At 49.2% G+C, this 25,388-nt stretch overlaps 1 protein-coding gene across 2 annotated transcripts in view; it reads right to left on the bottom strand.

Annotated features, from left to right (window-relative positions):
• MED27 (mediator complex subunit 27) overlaps positions 1-25,388 on the bottom strand; it is a 200,450-nt gene that overhangs the window by 7,077 nt on the left and 167,985 nt on the right. The window contains exons 5-6 of one of the 2 annotated variants that reach the window (XM_060013908.1): positions 21,748-21,855; positions 13,705-13,746 (exon numbers count right to left, since the gene is read on the bottom strand). In XM_060013908.1, the coding sequence (XP_059869891.1) occupies positions 13,705-13,746; positions 21,748-21,855 (150 nt within the window). The remainder of the gene's footprint in view (positions 1-13,704; positions 13,747-21,747; positions 21,856-25,388) is intronic. The other variant, XM_060013910.1, reaches the window with a different exon arrangement.

Raw genomic sequence — 25,388 nt, 5'->3', positions numbered from 1 at the left:
CCCCTCCCCCTGCAGTGCTGGGAGCTACTCCCTCAGACGGTGCATCTGCAGGGCGGCAGAGCCTTCGTGAAGCGGAGCTCAGCCCTCCGACAGCTCGGGATGGGTGTATGGTGGGAGCAAGAAATAAACTTTTATTGTTTGAACAAGAAAAACTATGAGGTCTGTTTGTTACAGCAGCCTTCTCTCTCCTCTTCAGACCGAAATACTGTACCCTCCTTGGATTATTCATTTCCCGTCTAAAAGATGAGCCACGGCCTTTGCCAGGTCCGAGGGTCCTGTAAGCGGCGGCACACACAAGTCCAAGCTGCGACCTAGGAAGCCTCCAGAACGGGGCCGCGCGACATGTGGTTCACGGACCAGTAGCAGCAGCATCACCTAAGAACGTGCTGGAAATGTGAGTTCTTGGGCCCCAGTGTAGACCTGGAATCGGAATCTCTGGGTTGGGGCCCAGAAATCAAGCCGGCCTCTCCAGCTATTCTCAGCGATGCTAAAATGCAGAAAGATGCAACTGTTACTTGGCACCCAGATCCCCTGGGGGTCCTGCTACCGAGCAGCTGTGAATTACGCAGGTAGGTGTGGGGCGGAGCTGAGACTGGGCACTTCCAACAGACCCCAGGCCTGGCCCTGCTGCGGCGGAGGGGCCGCAGGCCGCTCAGGGGGCTGAGGATTCTGGGCCCTACAGGGAAAAGGCACTTCATTCTGCGGCACGACACAAAGGACTACAAACCCAAAGGAGAGCTTGTCTTTCTCATGAGTCACAGTGAACCACACTACCCAAACTTCGTAATGGTGCTGTGGAAGGAGGGGCTGGGCTGGTAGTGGTGAAGTATTTTCAAAATGAAATATTTTCGCAGTGGGTGGCGGTGGACTGGGAGGGTTTTCCTTCCTTCTGACAGGTGCTCTTTCAGGACTGCGGGGCAATTTTATTAACCTGTGGGGAGCCACATTAATGAGAGCTTACTGTAAGGTCCCTTGGCCCGGGTGAAAGGAGGCCTGGGGGTAAGAGAAAACATCGACCAGTATGAGGTAGGAGAGGCAATGGGACATAACGACCTCACCTGTTCTGGGAATCAACAAGAGACTCTAACTTCCTGCCCAGAAAACAATGGGGCTGACGGGAAGGGAAAATGGGCTTACGCCCCACAACAGACCAACCAACACCTGGCCCTGCTGTATCCTCACCAAATAAGGAATTACCCTGTATAGCAACCCCCCCTCCCCTTGCAAGCCGCCTTCTGCTTTTACCCCAATAGAAATCCCCCTCATCCAGGACTGGGCGCGACTTCTCTGGCCCCTTTCTCTCAGACCAGTGCACCTCGCCCGGGAGCGCTCCCTCATAAAGCTCACTTGAAGCTTTCCTCTGTTTCGCGGTGCCGTTTGTTAAGATCCGACCTTACACGTATGATGTCTGTGTCCCGCTCATTCAATCCCCACCGTAGCTGAGGCGGGTGCTCCCCTGCGTCCATTTTAGAGACGAGGAAATGGGGACTTACAGAGCTTGGGAAGATGCCCCGGGCCACACAGCTGGCGAGCGGCAATGGGTACGTGGGCCCAGACCCTGCAGGCCCAAGCCTACACCGCCTCCCTCCTAGACACCCTGGCCAGCTCTCTGGTTTGCTGATAAAGGCACACGTCCCAGGGGCCCCGGTGTCATCTGCCCATCACCTCCCAGCCCAAAAGTCTAAGGCAAGCCAGAGGCCCACTGCCAGGCGCAGGTTAGACCTGCAAATGTGGCTGGTGGGTAACAGGCTTCTCAACAGCAGAAAAAACTGAATTAACTAGAAAACGTCCTTCTCCAGAAACGGCTGGAGTCGCGCACCAAAGCTCTGTTTTGGCATCTGGCTCCCAGGCAGGGCACGGAATCAGTTTGTACATTACTGGGCGGGCAATCTGGCCAAATTCAGCCTCTTTCTTCAAAAGGCCCAGTATATTCTCTTAATTGCCAAATGGTGGCAGCTTTTTCTAGTGCCGACATGATCGTTTAGTTTCTTCAACTTCCCATCACCAATTTTAATAGAAGGAAACAAAGCTAATTTGCTCTTACGTTTTCCCTCCCTCCCTCCCAAACTTCCCCGACTGGTTTTCAGGTTCCCGACTGGTTTTCAGGTTCCCGTGGCTGAACTCCAAAGCAGCAGGTAAGACATGGTTGTCAGATGTTGGAGAAATTCACCTGCAATGATCTTCCTTTTTGTCAAAGCATTCCACCTTCAATATTTTTTTGTTTCCTGCTTTTCAACAACAAAGTTGTTTTTTTTGCTCAGCATCCCAGATGTGGGAAAAAACAGGCCTGGGGCAACAACAAAAAATTGCTATTAACTAATTTAAATCGACTCTGGACCAGTCTGGCCGCGGTTCGGGTCCCATTGTGATGCCGAGCTAATGAGATTCCCCTGGGAGATGAAAGCCACCCTGTCTGGCGGCTGAGGCCACAGAAGGGCACTAATGCTCCCGAGAAAGGGAGGCCATTCATCCACCAGTGAGTGCTGGTTTGAAAAGAGCTCCGAAAAGATCAAAGCAGATGGCGAACCCAAGGAAAGAGGGAGGAGAAGACATGAAAGTAACAATCAGCCAGGGAGACAGGGGATGCGGCAAAGAGGAGTGGGGTGCGGGGGAGAGGCCGGGGGCAGAGACTGTGCTGAAACCAGCAAGGGCGGGAAGAGGACGTGCACGGAAAAACAGGGCGACTCCAAGGAGTACACAGACACTGGGGACTTCGCCAAGAAATGTCCCGTTTCATCTCAAGGCAAAGAAAAACTGCAGATGCTCTGGCTTCGTCTGGGGTGGGCACCTCCTCCCCCTCAACCCCGTCCCGAGGCTGGACTGCAGGTGACTTATTTACTTAAAGGAGGGCGGCATTTCTATTGCTGCCAACACACCCACTTTGCTTTATGAACCTTACTTTCAGTTTTCTCCTCCACCAACCAGGGCTTACTGAAATTCCCTCTCCCCCAGGCTCAAAGAGGCAGAGAAAGAAGGTCTTCCAGCACCCAAACTGATGGGGAACCCAGCTCAGAAAGGGAGAAAGGAATCTTTCAAGAGACCTTGGAACAGCTGCCGGTCAACACACTGAAGAAGACGACTCCAGTCAAAACACGTCCCCCAAACTCCTCCACCATACTGTGTGCAAAGAGCTTCTGGCGCCTAGAGGGTCCTTCGGAGGTCAGGAGTTATTTTAGCTGAACCCTAATGGAACCGCCTGCACTAACGGCAGGTTTCCAAGTCGACGTCTACTGAGCACCAGCTCTGAGCGAGGGCTGGTCTACACCACGCGGCCCAGGGAGGAGCCTGGGCTTTGGGGCCAGACTGCACAGATCCGCAGTCACTCAAGAGCCGGGTGACCTTGGACAACGATTAAATGGGTCAGTGCAGGGAAAGTGCTTGACCAGTGCTTGACAAATGGCAAACACCCACCAGATGGGAGTCATCCTATCTTTTCCTCACCATCCCCACAACCTTGTGATGGCACTACAAATGGAAGACAACTTCCACTCCAAGCGAGGGAGCAAAGTCACAGGGAGGTTAAGTGACCTGCCCAAGCCAAGCAGCAGAGCAGGGCCCTAGGCCTTCGGGGGACAGAGGCTGTGGGAGTGTGTGGGAAGGTGGCACATGAGGCCATCTCCTCCCTACTAGGGAACGGACCGCAAGACTCTTAGGGTAGAGGTGGGACTCAGTCCCAAGTCCGTTCGCTTACACCTCAGCTCTTACCACGTACACAGCTGTCCCTCTGCCTCACTACCAAAAGCTTCTGCCCATCTTACTCAACCACCTACCCTGAACCCAGCACCTACCCTGAATAAATCCCGACACAGGACCCTCAAGAAGATCTCAAGACTGAATGAGTCTCCCTGCCTTGCAGAATGACAGGAGGAAACGGGGCAAATGAAAGCCGGCAGTGTTAAGTCAGGTGGGCAGGCATACTACTCAAGGAAAATCAAAAGTACAGCCTAAGGGGGGGGGGGGTGCTAAGAAAAGGGGGAAATCCCGCTGTTGTAGTGATGGCTTTGGCATACAGAGCCCACTCTTCTTCCCACCTGGGCCCTCCTTGAGCTGTGAGGGCAAAGAGAACGGCTTCAAGTCCAGCAAGACTATTTTCTGCTGAAGGTCTGCCCCTTAGAGCCTGGGTTTTATGGCGGCCAGACAGACTCTGTTCCTTATCCACAAGGGAAGAACAAAGGACAGAGTGGTGGTACACAGAGAGGATCAGTGAGATGCAGGGATGGGACCAAAACTCTCCTAATATATTATCATCCCCCAGCAGTTTCCTCTTTTAAAAAGCAACAATGTGTTGTATTTCTTGGTGGCCCAGGGACCGTCCTCGGGGATTCCTGAGTCCACTAAGGTTGTAGGCATCGTCCTGACTCTGTGCGGGCTTCCAGGCTGGAGGGGAGAGCTTGCAGTGCAGCAGAGGTGAGGCGTACAGACTCTGGAGGCGGGCTGCCGGGCACCACCCCCCAGCTTCTGGAAGGCTCTCTAGGCTGGGGGCCAGGACCTGTGCTGTTAAAAAGCTCCCCCGGGGGATTCTGATGTCAGCAGTGTTGGGGAACCACAGGTGAACGGGCCGCTGCAGGTCTCTGCCCACTTCCCACCACCAGGGGGCAGGACTGCAGCCACACAGCGCGGGGTGGGAGCTGAGCCTGGACACTGGCTCCAGTAGCTAGGTGGCGCTCTTCCCAATGCAACGGACTAACGGCACTGAGTACATCATCTTACCTGCCAGCACGCAGCCCACGAAGCCCAAGCCCTCCCTGGCTGAGCTAGGAGAGCTGGGGCCTCTGCCTATTAAAAGTATGTCCCGCAAGGTTAATAAATAGGAAAAGTTAAGTACAAGTGTTTAGAAGTTGCTTATTTAAAAGAGAAGTCTGGTAGACACCCAGATCTGGCTCTCCTCCAGTCAATACCTGCTTCCACATACTATGAAGAGGAGCTTCTCTCTGGCCTGTATTAATGTGAACAAAAGGGAAAGAAGACCCGGAGCCGTCGGGAGGCCGGGGTACAGTCCTAGGTCCATCACCAATTATCTGGGTGACCCTGGCCGCATCACTCCCCCCGCTGGCCCTTGGTAAAAGAGCACGAGGCTGCGATCACTGGGCACCTCAAGGTCTAGGTTTTCCGTGGACACCACTGCAGGGCCTGCCTGCACAGCCCCGCCCCGAGGGTACCTCAGTGCCCAGCTCCACCCTCAGGCCAACCAGCGTCAAGTGAAAGCCCTTTGTTCTTTTAAAAAGGACACGCTAATCCCAGCAGGGGGCAGGGGCACCAGGTTCCTGCCCCCCTCCACCTGCTGCCCTGACGTGATGTCACGGAGTCCTCAATTTCTGGGCCAGTTACCAAGAGCTCAGAACCAGGGAGACGATCAGCACAGCACTATTCTTGGGAACCTCTTCCCATCTCGGTGGGTTTCAAAGGGACTCTGGAGCGCAAACTAACAGGCAGCAAAGCCAAACATTTGTCACTTAGTCGCACACATGCTGGTCCTGCGAGTCCAAGAAATATAAATAAACTTTCATCTGCTGGGCATGCTCTAATGCTATACAAGGAGATCAATCCACGAGTTTGGGGCTCTACTCCGGGGTTTGCCAAAGACAGACTCACCCTTGACGAGAGGGACACTAGGAATCTCTCCAAAGGAGAAAATTCTTTGTGGGTCTGGGAGTCAAAGATGTGAACCTAGTGTGTTAAATGTTTAAAGAGACAGCAACCCTGCCAGCAAAGCTGCTCCCAGGATGAGCACTGGTTTTATGAAGAATATTTAAAACAGCCCCAGAAGTGCTCATTTCATAAAAAGAGGAACCACGGTTATTTCAAAATTGAAGGCTATGAAGCCAGTCCTGAAAGTGCTGGGGGCAATGGGGAGCAGTGCAGAGACTGGCTTCTAAAACTGGGAAAAGAGTCCAGGAGAGCGGAAGCATGGGGCTTTAGCTTTTATTATGCAGCTGGAGTCTCTAATCTGTACCCTGGATTTGTGTGCCACGGGTTCGGCAGGCTGAGAGGCCCAGGGAGGAAGCACCACGGTCCAGGGGGACCAGGGATTTACTTAAGACAGGATCAATACTTCCTTCTCTGCTGATGAAGGAGTCATTTGCATGGGCTCTGAAGGGCTTAGAACTGTCCACCGGAGCCTGGCAGTGCCGCTCGGGATGAGACCAGGGCAGGGCTGTCTGGGTTGGAACTGGGGAGGGGGAGAGAGACACTGCTGCTCCATCCTGCTTCAAGCCCCTGCCACAGCTCTGAGATCCAGCTCTGTCTGAGAAGGATGATGCTCGTCTGTAAAGTGCAGAACATGGCCTGTGGCACAGAACAGGGCCTCCATAAAGGAGTTTCTGTTTGGTGTGAGGGGTTCCAACCCAACCCTCTTCAAAGTCCCAGCCAAGATGTCACTGAGGCCCCAAAGGGAAGCCCCTCAACTCCCAGGACCCTTGAGAGCAGGCTGGGCGGATCCTCCAGAGGCAGCTGTGCCTCTCCCAGGTGTTAACGTGGGGCGCCGATTCCGTGAGGCAGGTACTCTTATGATCTCTGTTTACAGATGAGGGAACTGAGGCAAGTGAGGCCACACGGAGAGCAGTGGTCAGCTGGGGTCCGAACACGGGACAGCCCAGCTCCCAGCCACTGCCAGACGGCTCACTGGGGGGAACGCGACAGGAGGCCGGCCAGGACGGGGGAAGGGAGGGCGCTGGGTCTCACGGGGGGGCAGACAGACATGCTGCCAGGAAGGTGCCCTCAGCGGCGGGCGGCCTGTGGGGTGGTGGGAAGGGGCCGGGAGGGCAGGAGGCTGGGCTTCCCAGAAGCGGCTGCTGGGTTCTGACCCGGGACACACGAGTCTCGGGCAACACCTCAGGAAGAAAGAAGCTGCGAGATGAAGGCAAGTGCTCTGCGCCTCCCTAACGGCAGAGAACCACAGACCGCTTCCAGCGGCGGGCGCGTGGGCGTTCCGGCTCCACTCTCACCGTCAAACTGGGGCGTGAGGCTCTTGGTCATCACCACCCTAAGCAGCGGTAGAGGGAGCCCTGCAGAGGGAAGGTGCTGGGGTATCATAAGGGGAAAACAAGTGATCAAATCTACCCCGGGTTTCGGAGCTTGTGAATCTTCAAACACGACCCTTAGGGGACAAGGTGGTGATAAAGGCTCTTGAGCTGCAGCGTGAGTGGAGTGACCCCCGCCCTTCTCAGCTCCCAGGGACCTGGGCTAACCCTTCACAACGTCCCCTCCCCTCTTCCTTCTGCGGACCCAGCCCGGTCAGTGTGGTCCGGCTCTCAGGTTAGGAAGGGGCTGCCCTCCGGGATAACCCTGGAACTGTCCGTCGCCTCTCCTGTCCCGAAGCTTGTCCACAGCCCAATGCTTGGCTCCTGCAGAGTTGCCACCCGCGCACGCCCCGCCCCGCCCCGCCACTGAGACCACGGACGGGAACCTCTCTTCCTTCGTGAAGCTGCCCCCCGGCCCTGCCACCGGTCAAAGTTGCTCCCTCGGCTTTCCGATTGGGGCTGCCAAGACACACGTGTGAGGCAGCAACAGAACACACAGAAACAGGACGCCAAGGCCACCATATACGGTCCATCGTACGCAAGCTCTCCTCTTGGAGGAAGTTGGACAGCGTTTGAGAGAAAAGGGGACCACGAGAGCAACGGGATCCAGAAAAAGCAAAGGGCCCTCCTACGACATGCGACGCCCTTTTGGAGGCTGAGGGGTCCCCTCTAGGCGCGGGGGCCTCTGCCGATGGCCTCACCTGGGCAGGGCAACCGCCAAGGGCAAGGACAAAGATGTGGCCCGCTGCCTTCGGGCTCTCACCACAACCACAGCCTCCTCCGGGGCCTTATCCGTGCTGTTGGAAGAGGGGCTTCTGGAAGGAAATGGAAGTGAGCTGGGAGGAAGAAATCTGAGATGTTCTAGAGCATGAGATTGAGAAGAACTGAACGCCTGTTGACTGAGTCCCTCTGGTGACGTGCGACGCTAGAGCAGGTACAGACACTCAGCCACGTGGGGACAGCCCCCCTTCCCGGGGCCTGGAACGAGTAACAAGTTAGGTCTGCCACACACTATTTGGGCAGGCACTCAATTTAAGCCAGGTACTCAGTGTCTCCAACATTTCAGAGAACTGGTCCTTCTAGGGTTCACGCAATCTTGTCTATTGACAAGCACTGGGTGGCCGCTTGATAAAGTCTGCCCCACAGAGGCCAGTGTTTGTATCGAAGTGTGAACGAGGGAGCGAAAAAATGAACGAAGGAGCGAACACAGGAATGAAGAAGCAGTGGCGGCCTGCTCAGAACATTATCCCTCACCTGTCCACGGCTAAGCTCTGCACGGGACTGAAAGGGTTACTTTTGCCTCTGCTGCCTCTAGAATAATGACTGTGGACGAAGAACCGGACATCTGCGGCTATGACTTTTGTGCTTTGCCTCCAAGTGAAAGAGCTGCGACGCAGGTGCCAGTCCCTCCGACACCATCTCTCTCGTCCCCACCTGCCCACCTGGGGCTGCACACACACACTCCAGCTCTTTCTGGCCTCCCTGCCAAGATTTAACGCAGTAAAAGTAGCTGCAGAGTTGCTCTCGCTCTTCCTAAGTTACTGGATGAAAATGCCCACTGTTTTGAAGTTAGGAGGTTAAAGATCAAAACAGTGAGCGCCCCTGCAGAGTTTAAATGTCAGAAAAATACGAACACGCTTGAAACCGTTCCCGGCTCTTTGTGATTCTGCCCTTTCAGACGGTGCCCCCTATTCCGAAGTTCCATTCTCTGAATCTGCTCTGCGGGAGGCTTGCGGGCTATAAAAAGCTCCTCTGCCCTAGGACCGAGTGCAGAGAGCCTCCGGGACACGGCGGTAAATGACGGGAGCCTGTCGGCAGCCGCGGCTCCACGGCCAGCTGTCCCCAGCCCTCCACCGCCGGGGAAGGGGGCTAATTGCTGACAGTCCCCGTCACAGACAAAACGCAGGTCACGTTTAGCGTCATGCGGTAGGATCTGCCACGGGACCTCGTGTGCTTGTCTTTAACCTGGGGAGCCAGGCACAGCCCGAGGAGAATCTGACAGGCGCGTGTTTCCATCCTCTCAGCGCCTGGTGCTATTTTCCAGAAATAAAAAGGCGAGTGTAAGCTTGGCTTGGCTCTGCGAGGCAGTGTCCCCTCCCACCCCCAGCTTTGTCACCTTGAGGGAGAGACCTGGGGCGGCTTCCCGCCTTCCCATCAGGCCTCTCTCTGCGGCGGCCACCGTTGCTACTCGTGGGCAGGAAAACACACACAACACACAGCAACTGCAACCGCATAATGAGCGCCAAGGAAAGGAAGCGCTGGGGCCCTACCTACAGCAGAGCAACGCGGGCAGACAGCTGCCCCCGCGCTGCTCACAGAGCCTCGGTGGCTGCTAGTGTCCCCACCTCAGAGCTGGGGCTGGGGCACAGTTCCGGCGTCTACCCACACGGTTAGGACACTTGGGAACTGTTTCCTGCCCGAGAAATGACCTCTTATCGGTGACCAAGGATCCTCCTTGACCTTGTACTTCCCCAATCACTTTTACTCCTGTTCCAGGTTGAGTCTTTCTGGGTCAGGTTGACAACTGAGCCTCCCCCGGCCGGGTTACTTGGATGGGTGTAAGCAGGCTGATGACGGGCAGAAGGGAACGTTTACCACTGTGCTCTCAAGCAGTGTCTTTCTGGGAAATGCTACGAGCAACATCAATCAGGACACCTCAAATTTAAGTGGGTGGACAGGAAGAAAATAGAATTCTAAGCAAAAGCTGATACTAAAAAGCAGAGTTTGGAAATGTTGCCACCTAATCTTTTCTTTTGGCATTTTGAGTTTGAAATGTTAAACAGCATCCTGTCAACTGGACCAGGCCTTCAGAATCTGCAAGGAACACGGCGGTGCCAGCTTTGCTTTCAGTCTGGCTGTGGAATAGGGAGGGCGGCCCTCTGACCCACAACATGGCCTGAAACTAACACAATGAAATAAGCCCAGTGAGGTCACCCCCCATCGTGATCCCACGTTCCACATTCCTCATCTTCTTTACCAACATCTTCCGCAAGAACAAGATCCCAAGCCCCTGCGAGGCAACGATGATTAGCTGGAAAGCTTTACTGATAAAGGATGAAACTGAATTCTGTACTACGTTATTTTCCAATATATTCCTTACTTTGACAGCAAATGGACAACGTTTCAGTAGGGACGAGCACGGACTCTGTAATCCACTAATTCTTACCTGCCCCTGAAAAAGGAAAAGAACCTCAACATTAGCAGCCTTTTGTTCTCATCAGAAAGCACTACCTCCTGTCTCCAAATTATGGTTCTTTAATCTAGTACAGGTCAGTCTCAGAGGTCAAGTCCATTTAGTTAAAAAATAGGTGAGGGGAGGGATGACAAAGGAACCTCAGAAAGGGCTCTGCGTAAATACGGATAACATGCCATTCACCAGTTGAGATAACATTCCCATCTCTACAAATTCATCCATTTTTACTGCTTCAGACATGTTACATAAACTATGAGGAGGGAACTGGCGGGTGCTCCTAAATCTCCCCAACTAACCAATATCAAATTTTAAACGCCGCTGCGCTGCGTGTTTAAACGCTACTGCGCTGTGCGTTTAAACGCTGCTGCGCTGCGCGTTTGTAGTTTTAAACAAATATAAAGAGTGCTTGGCAGGTTATTTTTAGGGGCGGCAGAATAAAAATACAGCACTTTCTCTCCAAATCTAAGCTTCACCAAATCTGTGTTTCACACATTTTACAACTTCCTAATAAACTTTCTGCTTGCATTCAAAAATACTTAATACTACACAGAACATTAAAAACTATATTTGCCAAGGCAAGCCTGAATGGAAATTGGACATTGTTAAAATCCCAGGTTATGGGTCTGCGATGCCCGGGGCCTCCGAAGTCATTGCCCGCTTGTTGTGGAGCCAGAGAGTAACTCACTGAAATACCACAGAGGACACTAAGATAAACCAGGTTAAAAAAAAAACAAACCAAAACTGTGTTAACGTTCTTCTTCACTGGGAAAGCGAAACAAGATGCAGATACGAGCAGTGCTCTTTCTCCTCAGAATGCTTTTCAGCCACAGCTGCTGGGGGAAAATAAGAGCTGTCAGCAGGGACTAAGTTAGCAACTAAGGCCAAGGCTTTATGCAAGCTGAACAGGTAAAGGCCTTGGGTATGGTCACCTAGATAAGAAGGCCAAGGTTAAAACATCGTTGCCTACACTAAAGCCCACACGTGACTACGCACTTTGTTTTTGGGTGGGGGCTGTGTTGGGTCTTCATTGCTGCGCGTGGGCTTTCTCTAGTTGCGGCAAGTGGGGGCTACTCTCCGTTGCGGTGCGCGGGCTTCTCATCGCGGTGGCTTCTCTTGCTGCGGAGCGCAGGCTTCAGTAGTTGTGGCTCGTGGGCTCAGTAGTTGTGGTGTGCAATCTCTAGAGCGCAGCCTCAGCAGTTGTGGCGCACGGGCTCAGCAGTTGTGGTGCACGGGCTTAGTTGCTCCGTGGCATGTGGGATCTTCCTGGACTAGGGCTCGAACCCATCTCCCTTGCACTGGCAGGCACACTCCCAACTACTGCACCACCAGTGAAGCCCGTGACCATGTACTTCTTTCCCTTAGGCTCTGGCCCAGGGAGGGAGGCTGTTTTTTCCTTTCTGCATCTAAGTTGCCCAGCTGGGTGAAGGACTGGGGCTGTCAGAAGAGCCAACACTATGATTCTCTTTTTGAAATGAATTTTAAGTTTCGGATTAGTTTCACATTTACAGAAAAGTTGCAAACATGGTACACATAGTTCCCATATACCCCTCACCCGGTTGCCCCACTGTTAGCATCTTTCATTATTGGGTACGTTCATCACAACTAAGAAACCAGCGTTGGTTACTTATTATTGACTCAAGTCCACACTTTATTTGGATTTCACCGGTTTTTCCATTAATATGTTCTTTCTGGTTCAGAATCTAACCCACGGTAGCACACTGCATTTAACTGTGATAAGATCGTGACATTTTCATGCTTACGTAGGCTCCCTAAGTGTGTGGTGTTACGCCTCAGACCACTCCCCAACCCTGGACATCTGTCCTTTGCTTCCCCCTTTCACTGTAATGGGGCCCAGGGAGCAACGCGAGTTGAGGTACATTAGACGCCAATAGCGGGCTGGTCCGTTAGCTCCTTTGATACAGAAGCCCAGTGCTCACTGCTGAATGCGGATGGGCTTTCCTTTTGGGTGATGACAATGTTTTGGAACTGGATAGAGGTGGTGGCTGCACAACAATGTGGAAGTCTAAGAGCTATGGAATTGTTCACTTTAAAATGGTTATGTTATATGAATTTCACCTCAACTGCAAAAAACCCACCACCCTATGCTAAGCTACCCGGCACACCCTGGACACAGTTTTTACTCAAGTGGGGATAACTCGGGCCCAGCTTTCAAAATCGCATCCTTCCTCCACACTAATCCCTCCACTGGCTTCTCACTGAATTGACAGTAAAATCCAAATTCTGCACCGGGACCTAAAGGCACCTGCAGGGCCGGCCCTGCCTCGCGTGCCTTCCCCGCCGCCCTCTGCCAGCTCCCATCGCACGGGTCCCAGCGGTGCTGGACCGTGCAAGTCCCTCCTCCACAGCAGCTTTCAGGGCTGCTGCTTCCACTGTCTGGGACCCTCTTCCCGTGGCCTTTCGCGTGGCTGGCTCCTTCTCCTGCTTCCCGACTCAGTTTAAATTTTGCTGCATAAAGCCCTCCTGAGACCACCCTGATGCGAAGGAGGTCCCTCCTGTCCTCGACCACAGCCCCCGGTAATGACCTGGAGTTCTCTTATTGATTCTGCTTCCTTGTTTGTCTTGTTTCCCCTGTATTCCTAGCACCTAGCATAGTGCCTGCCCATGGCAAAGGGGCTCAATAAATAATTGCTGTTGAACGTGAGGAGGCAATGAGTGGATTTACAACCAACTCTATTATTTGCACTGCTGGATGGAAGCGGACACAGAGGACGGAGAGCACAGAAGAAAGTGGCTGGTGCCCTGCAGGGGACCTGGCCTGAGGGCCATGGGAGAAGCCTTCAGAAGCCTCTTCAGAAGCCTTCAGAAGTATTGAGCTGGGCCAGGGAAGGGGCCCTTCCACCACTGGGAGCTGGGAAATGGACTTTCTCTGGTCACATTTCATTTTTTTCTGACATTTCCCAGAAAGTATTTCTTGGGGAAGCCCAACAGCTGAAAAAGATGCCACTGTAATACAGAGTGGGGGTGGGGTAGGGCCAGCCCTCATTCCTCAGCCCATCCTCACCCTTAAGGCACCCGTGTAGATTACAGGGCTGTGAGAAACTGAATTTAAAAACTGTGGGTTGGGTCTGAAGCAACTCAAAAGCCTCTGATTTTTTTTTAAAGGCATAATTTATATACAGTAAAATTTGCCCTTTGTGGGCATATAGTTCGTTCCATGAGTTTTGAAACATACAGTTGTGTCATCACCGTAATTAAGACAATATTTTCATTACCCAAACATGTTCCCTTATAGCTCTTTGGGGACAATCTCCTTCCCTCACTCCTAACCCCTGGCAACCACTGATATGATTTCTGTCCCTGATGTTTTCTTTTCCAGAACATGACATAAATGGAATCATACAGTGAGCAGCCTTTTGTGTCTGGCTCTTCTCACTTTTTAAAAAGCCTCTGATTTAAGACCAATGTTTACACCTCGAAGTATTCATATTTCCCTTAGCGCCTCCCGAGGAAGAAGCAAAAAGTACAACTTACCTTCTGGAATACTTGATAGTTGGATTTGGACCATATATCGAGCTGCGGGGGGGAGAGATAAAATAGCGGCATCAATTTTAGAATTCTGGACTCCAAGAAATGATATCGTAACTACTGTTATTAAGCTTGAAAAAAAAACATGATTATAGAAAAACAGAATCTTGGGGTTGAAAGGATCCTAAATGTCGAGCCTGAATTTCCTCTTTATCAACCTGTGGTGATTTGAGAAGACTATACGAAGAGGTATAAGAAGTCAACCTGAGGCGCTTGCTGCGTCCGCAGCCCCGTGAGCTGAGCCCCTCGTTCACTTCTCTAACTTTGACCCCTGCCACGGTTCTCTTGCGTCACCCAACATGCCAAGGTCAGTCCTGCCTCAGGACCTTTGCACCTGCTGTGCTCTTCGCCTGGACTGCTTTTCCCACAAACCCTCCCATGGCTCCTCCTTCACTTCCTTTGGCTCCAACATCACCTTGTCAGAGAGGCATCTCCCAGTTACTCTACAATATTCCCATACCTGTTGTCTTGCTTCTCTTTATTCTTTCAAAAATTAAAAATCTTCACAGCTCTTAAAACTAACTGAAGCTTTTACTTCTTTTGTTTACGTTGTCCTGGCACAGGACCTAGCATGTTACAGGCATGCGTGGAGGAAAACAGTGACATGTTACCTCCAGATAACTCGGAAGAAAACCTCAAAAGAAACATAGGAAGTTAATTCCCTACACTATCAATTTGGCTGAAGAAAACTGTTGGGCAGCGGGTCACATTTGGGAGGATAAGTCAGGTTTCTATCATGATCTTAGTGCCGCGGTTTAGCCCAGGGCTTAACAAATGTAGCATTTAAAGACTATTCAGACATTGTGGAAGGGATAAGAACAACTTTTTGTATCTTTTCGTTTCACCCAATCACTGCCAAGATGACAGCGAGATGCCAAAGATTCTACATCTAAATTATTGGAAAAGTCACATCAATATCTGAAGCAATAGAGTTCTCTTTCCATTTTCAGCCCACAGCGGCTTCTTCTGAAGTTCTCTGCTGTTTATCCTTCCTGCCTGTTCACATCATACACAGGCTGACATAAACACAGGGCCATGGAAAAAGAGAAAAGGAAGAATCTGCATATAGAGTGAAAAGTTCGCTTTAATTTAAAAGAGAAAATTACATACATATAAAAAAACCTTCAGTATCTGCAAAATGTTTTAAATAAAAAAATCATCCAGACAGAAATACGCACAGGGTTAGTTAAGAGATGGACTCTCTAGCCTGACTGTGGCTTCTGAAAACACACAGCGCTCACTCCAAGTGAGGGTGTTGCTCTTTTTGAAGGCGTTGAAATACATTATTCAGGACCCTAGGGACCAGTTCTGACCACCTGGGATAGAAGGACGCTAGACAATACGCCCTGCTTCCCAGGCGCACAGGGGTGAGAAAGGGATCCGATGACAGTGGCTTCTCCTTTTGCTGTGAAGGCGGAGCAGGCAGCCTGTACTTGGTTTTCTGCTAGATTTATGCCAAAGAAAGCCATTTAAGCAGGTGCTCTAGAGTTAGTGCCCTGCCTCTCCTCAGGGCCAGCAGGAAGAGTTCAGAAATTCATTTCAGGGAGCCGGGACTGAGGCAAGTGAATGTTCACTAGCTTCTGCTTATTTGCTACAAAGGAGGGCGTGGCTACCAATTTTTTGCTGGCTGCAATATTCAAAAAGGAGCGTTCTGGAAGCTACAAACTTTCAGCCCCATGAACGAGAAATTATGCTGAACTACAGTGTCAGGGAAAAGAAACTAAGCATCCCCCAGTACTCTGGGCAAGCATTAGAAAGATCTTAAAATGGAAAAGCCAACCTTATGGTAACTGGGGCTGAATCTGCAGTCTTAGGAGCAGCCTGTGGGACTCTGGGGATTAGAATGAGTATTTTAGGGGTGGGAATATGGTCTCTTTTCAGATAAAATGGAAACAAACCCCACAGACGACCAACTGCTTCAGCACAGATTCATCTGCTCTAAGGTTACACGTCAGACATCAAAGGTCCTCTTGATGCACAGGAAGAACTGGTGATAACAGTGACAGTCAAGTTCACTCACCGAAATGAAAAATCCGAATGCCCCAAAATCAGCAGGCAGAGGAACGCTGACTATGATGCCCATCAGCATCTCCGGCACAGCCGGAGAGGGCGGATACCATCTGCAGATGACCACGTGTTCAGCCTGCACTGCACCTGCGTCATCTTTCTAAAGTCTCCCAGCGATCGCACGAGAATGATAAAATTATTTCCAATTCACAGGTGAGGAAACTGAGGCCCAAAGACGTTAAGCAGCTTGTCCAAAATCACATCGTTAACATGTGGTAGAGAATTCAAAACCAGGTGTGTCTCCAGAGGCCCAGCTCCTAACCTGGGAGGCAGATGGCCCTGTACCTAGAATTCAGAGGGAATGCTGACTCCCAGTGGCCCCTAAGCTGTCACAGCTCAAAGTGGTGGTGGGACAGTCTTGCAAAGCTCAAGGTGACAAACATCGCCACTAGAATTCCTTCAGCAGCGAGTGAAAATCACGGCCGCTTATCAGAAAGTTATCAATTCTTCATTTCAAAAAATAGTACAATGAAACTATAAATTATCTAAAGTTAACACTTCCAAATAAAACCCAAGCCTCCCAGGCACTTCAACGTCTAAAGCTTTTATTTATTAGTAGCTTCGTCTTGCAAGGTCAACAGGTGATGTGTCAATAGGGGGAGGGTGCTATAAACCAGACATGGTGATGGATTTCTCCACGGTCACCCAAGTTTTCAAAACCACAAACTTCTACTTGGTCATCTGCTTAAGTCTGCCCACCCTCCCCTGGAGAATAAAAAAGTGAACAAGTTTTACAGGTCTGTTCTTCTTCAACTTTTCACTTTCAATCAGGACATGCACTTGTTACTAAAAAACTGCTGAAAGCACAATTTCAGGGCATCCTCTGCATATGAATTAAACCGGATTCCCCTTCCCCATAAGTAACAAGAGGCCATTTTTCTGAAGGTTGTCTGAACAATTTCAAAGGCTATAACAAATCAAAATGTTCCCTGCATCTAATATCAAATGGGGCTGATGCCAACACTTATTAGAGGAATCAGATTCAAGCTTCTTCCCCCAACCGCCTCGACCCAAACACACACACACACACAACTCTGAAGTGGGAAGAATGCGGGGATCAGAAATTACCCTGGAGGCAGCTCTGGCTGTCTTTGAAGGTTCCCTTTGATACCACCATTTCTTTTCCTCTCTTGTGCTAGGAGGCTAAAAGCGGCCTTTTTAAAATTGATATGGGATAATTAATGAAGCTGTAGCATTAACATAACCTAAATCCCCTAATAAGATAAATTCAACCGAGACACTTATATTTTTTCAGCTAAGTCTGACTGGTGTAAAGTCAGGACAATGGCCAGGTATTCAACATGCTGAGTCATGGCTCTTTGCTCCTCCCTGATGACAATGAAGAGTAGGGTGGTAAGTCTTAACAGCATTTTTATATTTTGTTTGAGGAATTAGTCTGCTGGCGCTTGGCATCAAAAATATGCATCACAGGTAAAGACGCAGGATGATCAGGGTAGAGGCCGTGGCTGTTAGTGCAAAGTGAGGGACAGGCTTGCTGGGATTCTAATGGGGGGAAAACCTGCCAGAGCTGGAAATCGGGGTGGCGTGGGGCCACTCTTGTAACAACAGGGCTAAGAACCCTTTCAGAAGCTGGTTGCTTTCGGTTTGGAAGAAGACAGACACCTGCACAGGCAGGAGGAATTCGCAGTTCAGACCCCGAAGCCGAGGCGAGGCTTTCCCAGCCACACCTAGTGCGTCAGGGCAGCGATCCACCCCCAGGCAAGCGCTTAGGCACCAGCTCAGCAAATGCAGGGCTGCACCTCTGCAACAGCAGAGCCACAGGCAATGTGTTCTTAGACCACACCTCAGGCTCCGAAGGCTCCTTCCAAACCTGCATTTTATTTGGGATGTGCCAGACGGGCCAACACGTTAATTGCACTAATGCTTGTATGTAGATAAATGTGTAAGTTCACATATACCAGTATCAGTACTAAAAAGAGAACACTAATAATGGCTGCACAACTTTATTTTTATCATTTGTAAGGTACTCTGAAAAAAAGGGGTGCATCGAATTGGCTGGGCTTAGATTCTGGGCGAGCTTCTCTGACAAATGCGGTAAATGTGCCTTTAAAACAACAAGTGGGGACTTCCCTGGTGGCGCAGTGGTTGGGACTCTGAGCTCCCAGTGCAGGGGGCCGGGGTTCGATCCCTGGTTAGGGAACTAGATCCCACATGCATGCCACAACTAAGGAGCCCAGGTTCCGCAACTAAGACCTAGCGCAACAAAATAAATATTTTAAAAAACAACAACAAACAACAACAACAAGAACAAGTGGACTCAGTCCTCCTAATCGTGCTCTTCCTGCTTTTAGGGTCCCTGCTTATCTCTAGGCCAATGTATGCAGCTGTGAAAGGAAGCAAGAGGTCTCCTGTACCACCTTTGCGATACGACTCAGAATGCAGGCTCCCAGACACACACTCACTTTCCTTCTGGTGAACAGAGAACCCACGCTAATCCCTCATCAGGGAGCCACGACCCGTGTGCATGTGCGTGCTTCCTTTATTCTTTATTTACGACTTCACTCCCTGGTGCTCCGTCTAGTGCCCGTCTCTCATTTCTTTTTTTCTTCCGGCTCTCATTTCTGATTCTCCATTCTTCCATCCCACCTAAAGCATCTTCACATCCCCAGGAGGCTTTTTCATTACCCCCTCCCACACACTATTATTCTACTGTGTTTTAGGCACTGAGGTATATCCACAGGAGGGAGAGAGTCTCGGGACAGAGCCTGGACCCTCGAGGAGCCCCTGGCAGATGGAGGTTTGGGACCTGGCTCGGTGAGTGACTGTAGGCAAGTCATTTTACCATGCTGGGTCTCAGTTTCCTTGTCTGGAAGATGAGTCTAACAGTGGTACCTACGGTTCCATAACCACTGGAGGCAAGGTCTGTTTCGCACAATGTCTACCAGACCAAACATGGAGGACGCTAGAATATTCATTAACTGCAAGACAGACATGCAACAAATAATCAGGACGGACTGATCCTAGTACCAGAGGAAGACTGTTCAAAATGCCACGGAGGTTCGAGTGGATGACGATCACTTGTACTGTGAGTAGAGGCAAACCCAGGCCTGCCATCTCCAGAGCCCGTGCTCACAGAAGAGGCCTCTGGGAAAACGGGGGCTGGATGAGAAGGGACAGAGCGCTCAGCCAGTGTAAAGCCGGTAAGCTCGCCAGGTGGACGGGAGGGGCAAGCGTCCCAGGTCAAGGGCACAGAGCACAGGTGCAAGCGTGGGCAAGAACCTGGCACGTTCTGGGAGCCACAAGTAGCACGAAAGGCTGGACAGTAAAAGACGAAATGTATGTAGAGTGACGGCAGATGAGGTCGCAAAGGCGGGCAGAGGCCAGACCACTGGGCATTTCCACGCCTTGCTAAGGGGTCTGGATTTTATTCTACAAGCCAGAGTTTTCAGAAGTGTGTTTCGCCTAACACCGGTGTCACAATATGCTCCAAGAATAAAGGAAGGAAAAAGATGGATGGTCAAATTAGCTGGGAAAAGGCTGCATACGATGTGCCCCTCTTGGGAGATTCCCAGGCACTTAGGCAAACTACGTGCTTAAGAATTTCCACAGCAAAGAAAGAATCCTACTGAACTTTCTCTAACCCAGGGTTTCTCAAACTTTTTTGATCATGGATTGCTTTCTGCCTACCATCTACTAATATCCCACGCTGCTGCTTTGGGCAACGGGGACATGGCAGAAAGCAAGAAATCATCCCCTTGGCTGTGTATTTCAGGAAGACGGCTCTGGAGGCCAGGTGAAGGAGAGACGGCGGAGGGAAGCAGGACTGCAGACTGGAAGTGAGGAGGCTGGTGCAGCGACTCAGCGGAGAGAGGAGAAGCGAGGAGTGAAGATGGATGGGAGGGGCCCAGCGGGAGGGTTAAAGAGGGAGACTCGCCAGGACCCACTATCAGACTCCATATGGAGACAGCGGAAGGAAGGCCTGAGCAGTGGTGGTACAGTCACCCTGGAGAAGGACCAGCTGAGGGAAGCTGAGGTTGATTTTGGACAGGCTGAACTTGAGGTCCATCTGGGGAGGAGAGGTCTGACCTCGACACAAATCAGGAGTGATCCCTGTGCGGGGGACACGTGCAACCACAGGGGTACATGTAAGAATGGCCAAGGGGCATGAGAGGAGGGGGAAGAGAACCCCCAGTAATCTGGGAGTCAAGGGGGTAGATGGGAGGAAAGGAACTACCCATAGCAGCTGAGGAGGAGTAATCAGAGAGAAATTCTAGAAGAATACACGTGAGACTATTTTCTAATTCCCTTGTTTTAAGTGCAGAATAAAAATAATACTAATCATTTATTGACTATTAACTAGGTGGCAAACCGCTTGTGTTATTTCGGACACTTTCGGTATGGGGCAGTTAAATAAATACCATGTTCAAGATTGATGCTGACATTTCAAATCAGGTAAACCTCCACTCCTGAGAATCTCCACGCAGAGTGTGCCTCACTGGCGCCCTGCATTTGGCGTCGCTTACAGCATGGTCATTATTAGTATCTAGCTTTTACGTATTTATTCTTTATATCCCCAAGTCACTTGTAAGTCCTTGGAGAGTAAGGGCGTGTTTCAAAGCAGGGGTGACTATAAAGTTGTAAATCTTGAACAGAGGCAACAAGAACCCTGTCTCTAGATGACCACTGACTCGGGCTCTTGGCGAGGGTCTCCACCGCCCCAGCCTTGCCTCTGCTGCTGCGAAGGAGTTTGGAATTTCTCGTCTAGAATCGCCATCTGAGTTTCTGAGTCACATACACAACAGATCACACTTGCCCCAATTATCTGTTTTATTCTCCACACTTGCTCCAAAGACACTTTGGTTTTTCCAAAAGGAAAAAGGAAAGCTTCCCTGGAGGACTGCTCTTCTCTCAATGGGGAGCTGTATGAGAACTCTGCAGGGACCTGGGAGTAAGAGTAGCTTCCCATGGTGACAACACTCAAGTGGAATGTGGACATTCGAAATGCTGGGTTACTTGTTCAAAATACAAACCCACTTTACAATCCCAAAATACAGACCCACTTTATGGGTCACACCTTTTATATAACACACTCTTATGTGCTAAGCTACATTTGTCCCCTGTTTTTGGAGAACAGTCTATCCTCATTATAATGTGGCCGTTGGGTGGTAAGTGCTGGTACAAACAAACTTTTAAATTTTAACGGGATTCATGAAGAGAAGGGAAAGCTCAAGGGAGAGGTGAAGATGCAGGCTTAGTGTCAGGAAGTGACCAGGGTGTATCTGGGTGGGTATCTCTGGCAGAAGGCTCATTACGCTCTGGAAGCAAACACAAATGAAGGCTGTCGACTCCCATTAGCATCTTCTGGTGCTCTCTGCATCTCCATATGGAGAAGAGAAATTAGGGGTTCACGTGGGTGAACTTCGCATGAAACAAATCACTCCTGGAAATAACTCATCTTTTTTCAATTACAGTATTCAATATGGACTGCTATGGATAACCAACTTCTGGGGGCTCCTTGCTAGTTTCAAGGAAAATGATCATTATCAGGTTGTGTGTCACATTAACTTGAATTTTCCTCATGGTTCTAGGAAAAGCAAAATGCTGAACCCTGGGCTATTGATGTGCTGTGCGACTAGGCAAAAAAAAAGAAAAAAGAAAAAGAAGGGAAAGAAAAGAAAGGAAGAAAGAAATTCATTTCCTCAGAAGACACATTTAATGAGGCAACTGGGGGTCTAAGGTGATAAATTAGAAATTCAACTAAGGGTAACAGGCTTAAAGGAAAAAGCAGAAGCTTGATGAAAAATGCAAGGAGAGAGAGAGAAATGTTTTTTGTAAAGTGTTCAGCTTCATACTGATACAGCTGTGATTGCTAGTGTTTAATGTCATTCATCTGGGACTCTATTACCTTTGTTCTGGGATACAGAAAATAAAGGAAAAAACCAAAGACTCCAGAATGCTTACCTTGCCATCCTCCGTGTGGACGTTTTCATTATACCCCTTTACTATCGTTCGATCAATGAACAGGCTCCGCATGACAACGATCACTTTCAACACCTTTCCCAAGGTCACCTGTCAAAACACACGTGTACAAGCAGGAATGCTTACATTGGAACATGCAAATCACATGAATTGGGCGAGACAATGAGAAGAAGAGAGGATCACCTCTCCTCCTGTTCCTGAGAGACACACCAGTGGACACTCGGAGGAAAGACGCGGTGGTCGCGCCTTGTGCCAGCCTCCTAAGGCGTTTAAGGTGGCGCAGGTCCCAATTCATCTAACTACCCTGAATTTATTTATAATATTGGCTTAGAAACTCTCAGGATAATTTACAAATGTTTACTATCTGCTGGATAAAGTAAGTTTCCCTTTTTTTTTTTCCTCCTGTCTTAAGATTACCTTCTTCAAAGACTATCCTACAATTCTGGCCTTCTAGGAGTTAGAGCACATTTGTTTTCATATTATGTCGTGAGCCTATGTACACCCATAGACTATGCAGAGAGTACAGTAGAGGGGTGAAGGGCAGGCACCAGATATCCCCTGGTTGAACTATCCATTTTGTTTTTAATATTTATTTGGCTGTGTGGGATCTTCGTTGCGGCACGAGGGATCTTTTTTAGTTGCGGCATGTGGGATCTAGTTCCCTGACCAGGGATCGAACCCAGGTCCCTTGCACTGAGGGCACGGAGTCTTAGCCACTGTACCACCAGGGAAATCCCTGGACTATCTATTTTTAACAGCTGGTAAAAAGTGGAGCAGTTCTGAAGGTAAACGAAAAGTAGCTGAATTTTATCTCCAAAAAGGAACATGATCCTGTAAATACATTTAAGTGCTTTTACTCTCTCAGAACCTAAGCACATGTTATAGATTAAAAACAAACAAACAAACAAAAAACCTAAAAAGAGTGCAGTTTCACACATGCCAGGGAAGAAGTGACCTGCTGGGCTTGCTGAAGAGGCTCAGCCTTCAGGATAGAAACGGCGCCTTCTTCTCTTTTCGGGGCTCACGAAACCCTTCTGATGCTTTGTCAAGCCTCCTCTTTCATTTCCTAGATGAGATCCTAAAAGCAGACTCAAAGGACCCAACCCAAGGCCCACTGTCTGGGTTGGTCCATGAGGCTCTGACATCACAGAACTGGCTAAAAGGAGTCCTTCTGGGCTCAGACAAGAGTCTCTGCCCCAAGCAGCAACCCGAATCCTGCAACTCAAGCAGCAGGCCATTCTCGGGACGCCACCTTCAACCATCCTTTCCTTACAGTTCTTAACCTACTGTTCAAAACAACAACGGTCTTCTCTTCTTGATCAGTCCTGGGTGTCAGTGAACATTACTAATACCTAGCTCCTTCAATAACGTCTAGTGCTGAGTTGATCTCTATTTCTATATGCCCCAATTAGTACAGAATATAAACGGGGTAAGAAAAAGATATGCCGTGCTTATTGACATTTAAGAGAGTGTTAAAAGCACCTTATTTCTGGATAGTACTTTTAAATATTGCTATACCATGTAACATTTAATAGGTCATTTCTTGCATAACTGGAAATCACTATTTAAGGATGCCAGTAAACCAGCAAGGTAGTAACAGAAACTCTGTCTCTAGTTTACATGCAGTCTTGGAAGGAAGCAAGGGAGGGAGAGGAACCCAGTTACAGTTCCGGCAGTCATAAGCACCGAAATTAACAGCCCCTCGCTGGGTTACAGTGAAGGTCCAACATACCCCGTCCAACAGTGCCACCATTTTCTAACATATTTTAACTCTCTTTGCTAAAAAGCGTAGATAACTAAGCAATTGTTTCCTTAAAAGAAACAAAATCTAGCTGACTTTAACTGATAAATTCCCTTAGGAATTTCTCAAGCTTCTTAAAATGAAATTAAAAAAAAAAAAAAAACAGGGTTTCCCTGGTGGCACAGTGGTTGAGAATCTGCCTGCCAATGTAGGGGACACGGGTCGTTCGAGCTCTGGTCTGGGAAGATCCCACATGCTGTGGAGCAACTGGGCCCGTGAGCCACAACTACTGAGGCTGCGCGTCTGGAGCCTGTGCTCCACAACAAGAGAGGCCGCGACAGTAAGAGGCCCACGCACCGCGATGAAGAGTGGCCCCCGCTCGCCGCAACTAGAGAAAGCCCTCGCACAGAAACAAAGACCCAACATGGCCAAAAATAAATAAATAAATAGGAAAAAAAAAAAACCACACTAAAGATACTAGAAATGTTATATTTAATTTTTTTTGTTTTTATAAGTGATTTTTGGTATTTTAAAGTTAATAGTAAAATAGTTAATAAGTGCTTATTATGGAAAAATCTAAAACTAGAGAAAAAGGGAATAAAATAATTGTTTATAGACTTTCCGTCCAAAGCTAATCACCACTTTAACATTTTGGGGTGCTTCCTTTTAATCTTTTTACTATCAAAGATGCACGGTTTTTGAATTTTTCACGTTTATAATTGAAACTAAACATATAATTTCAAGTCAAAATTTTATTTAAAATTATGAGGTAAGCATCATTCCATACTGCTGTGTAGTCTTCAAAACTGGCATTGCACGTGGCCTGGCATTCTACTGAGTGGCTATACTATAATTTCTTTAACCATTCACCTATTGCTGGACATTAGCTGCTTCCAAATTTTCCCTAATATTAATATTAGGCTGCAATGTGCCCTTTTTTTTTTTTTTAAACATCTTTATTGGAGTATAATTGCTTTACAATGGTATGTTAGTTTCAGCTTCACAACAAAATGAATCAGTTATATATACACATATGTTCCCATATCTCTTCCCGCTTGCGTCTCCCTCCCTCCCACCCTCCCTATCCCACCCCTCCAGGCGGTCACAAAGCACCGAGCTGATCTCCCTGTGCTATGCGGCCGCCTTCCACTAGCTATCTACCCTACGTTTAGTAGTGTATATATGTCCATGCCTCTTTATCGCTTTGTCACCGTTCACCCTTCCCCCTCCCCACAGCCTCAAGTCCATTCTCTAGTAAGTCTGTGTCTTTATTCCTGTTTCACCCCTAGGTTTTTTATGACATTTTTTTTTTCTTAAATTCCATATATATGTGTTAGCATACGGTATTTGTCTCTCTCTTTCTGACTTACTTCACTCTGTATGACAGACTCTAGGTCTATCCACCTCATTACAAATAGCTCAATTTCATCTCTTTTTATGGCTGAGTAATATTCCATTGTATATATGTGCCACATCTTCTTTATCCATTCATCCGATGATGGACACTTAGGTTGTTTCCATCTCTGGGCTATTGTAAATAGAGCTGCAATGAACATTTTGGTACATGACTCTTTTTGAATTATGGTTTTCTCAGGGTATATGCCCAGTAGTGGGATTGCTGGGTCATATGGTAGTTCTATTTGTAGCTTTTTAAGGAACCTCCATACTGTTCTCCACAGTGGCTGTATCAATTTACATTCCCACCAACAGTGTAAGAGGGTTCCCTTTTCTCCACACCCTCTCCAGCATTTGTTGTTTCTAGATTTTTTGATGATGGCCATTCTGACTGGTGTGAGATGATATCTCATTGTCGTTTTGATTTGCATTTCTCTAATGATTAGTGATGTTGAGCATTCTTTCATGTGTTTGTTGGCACTCTGTA

The sequence above is a fragment of the Delphinus delphis genome, chromosome 6 (assembly GCF_949987515.2).
Source record: "Delphinus delphis chromosome 6, mDelDel1.2, whole genome shotgun sequence".
NCBI classification, from domain to species: Eukaryota; Metazoa; Chordata; class Mammalia; order Artiodactyla; family Delphinidae; genus Delphinus; species Delphinus delphis.
This window is presented reverse-complemented; position numbering and strand designations above follow the sequence as displayed.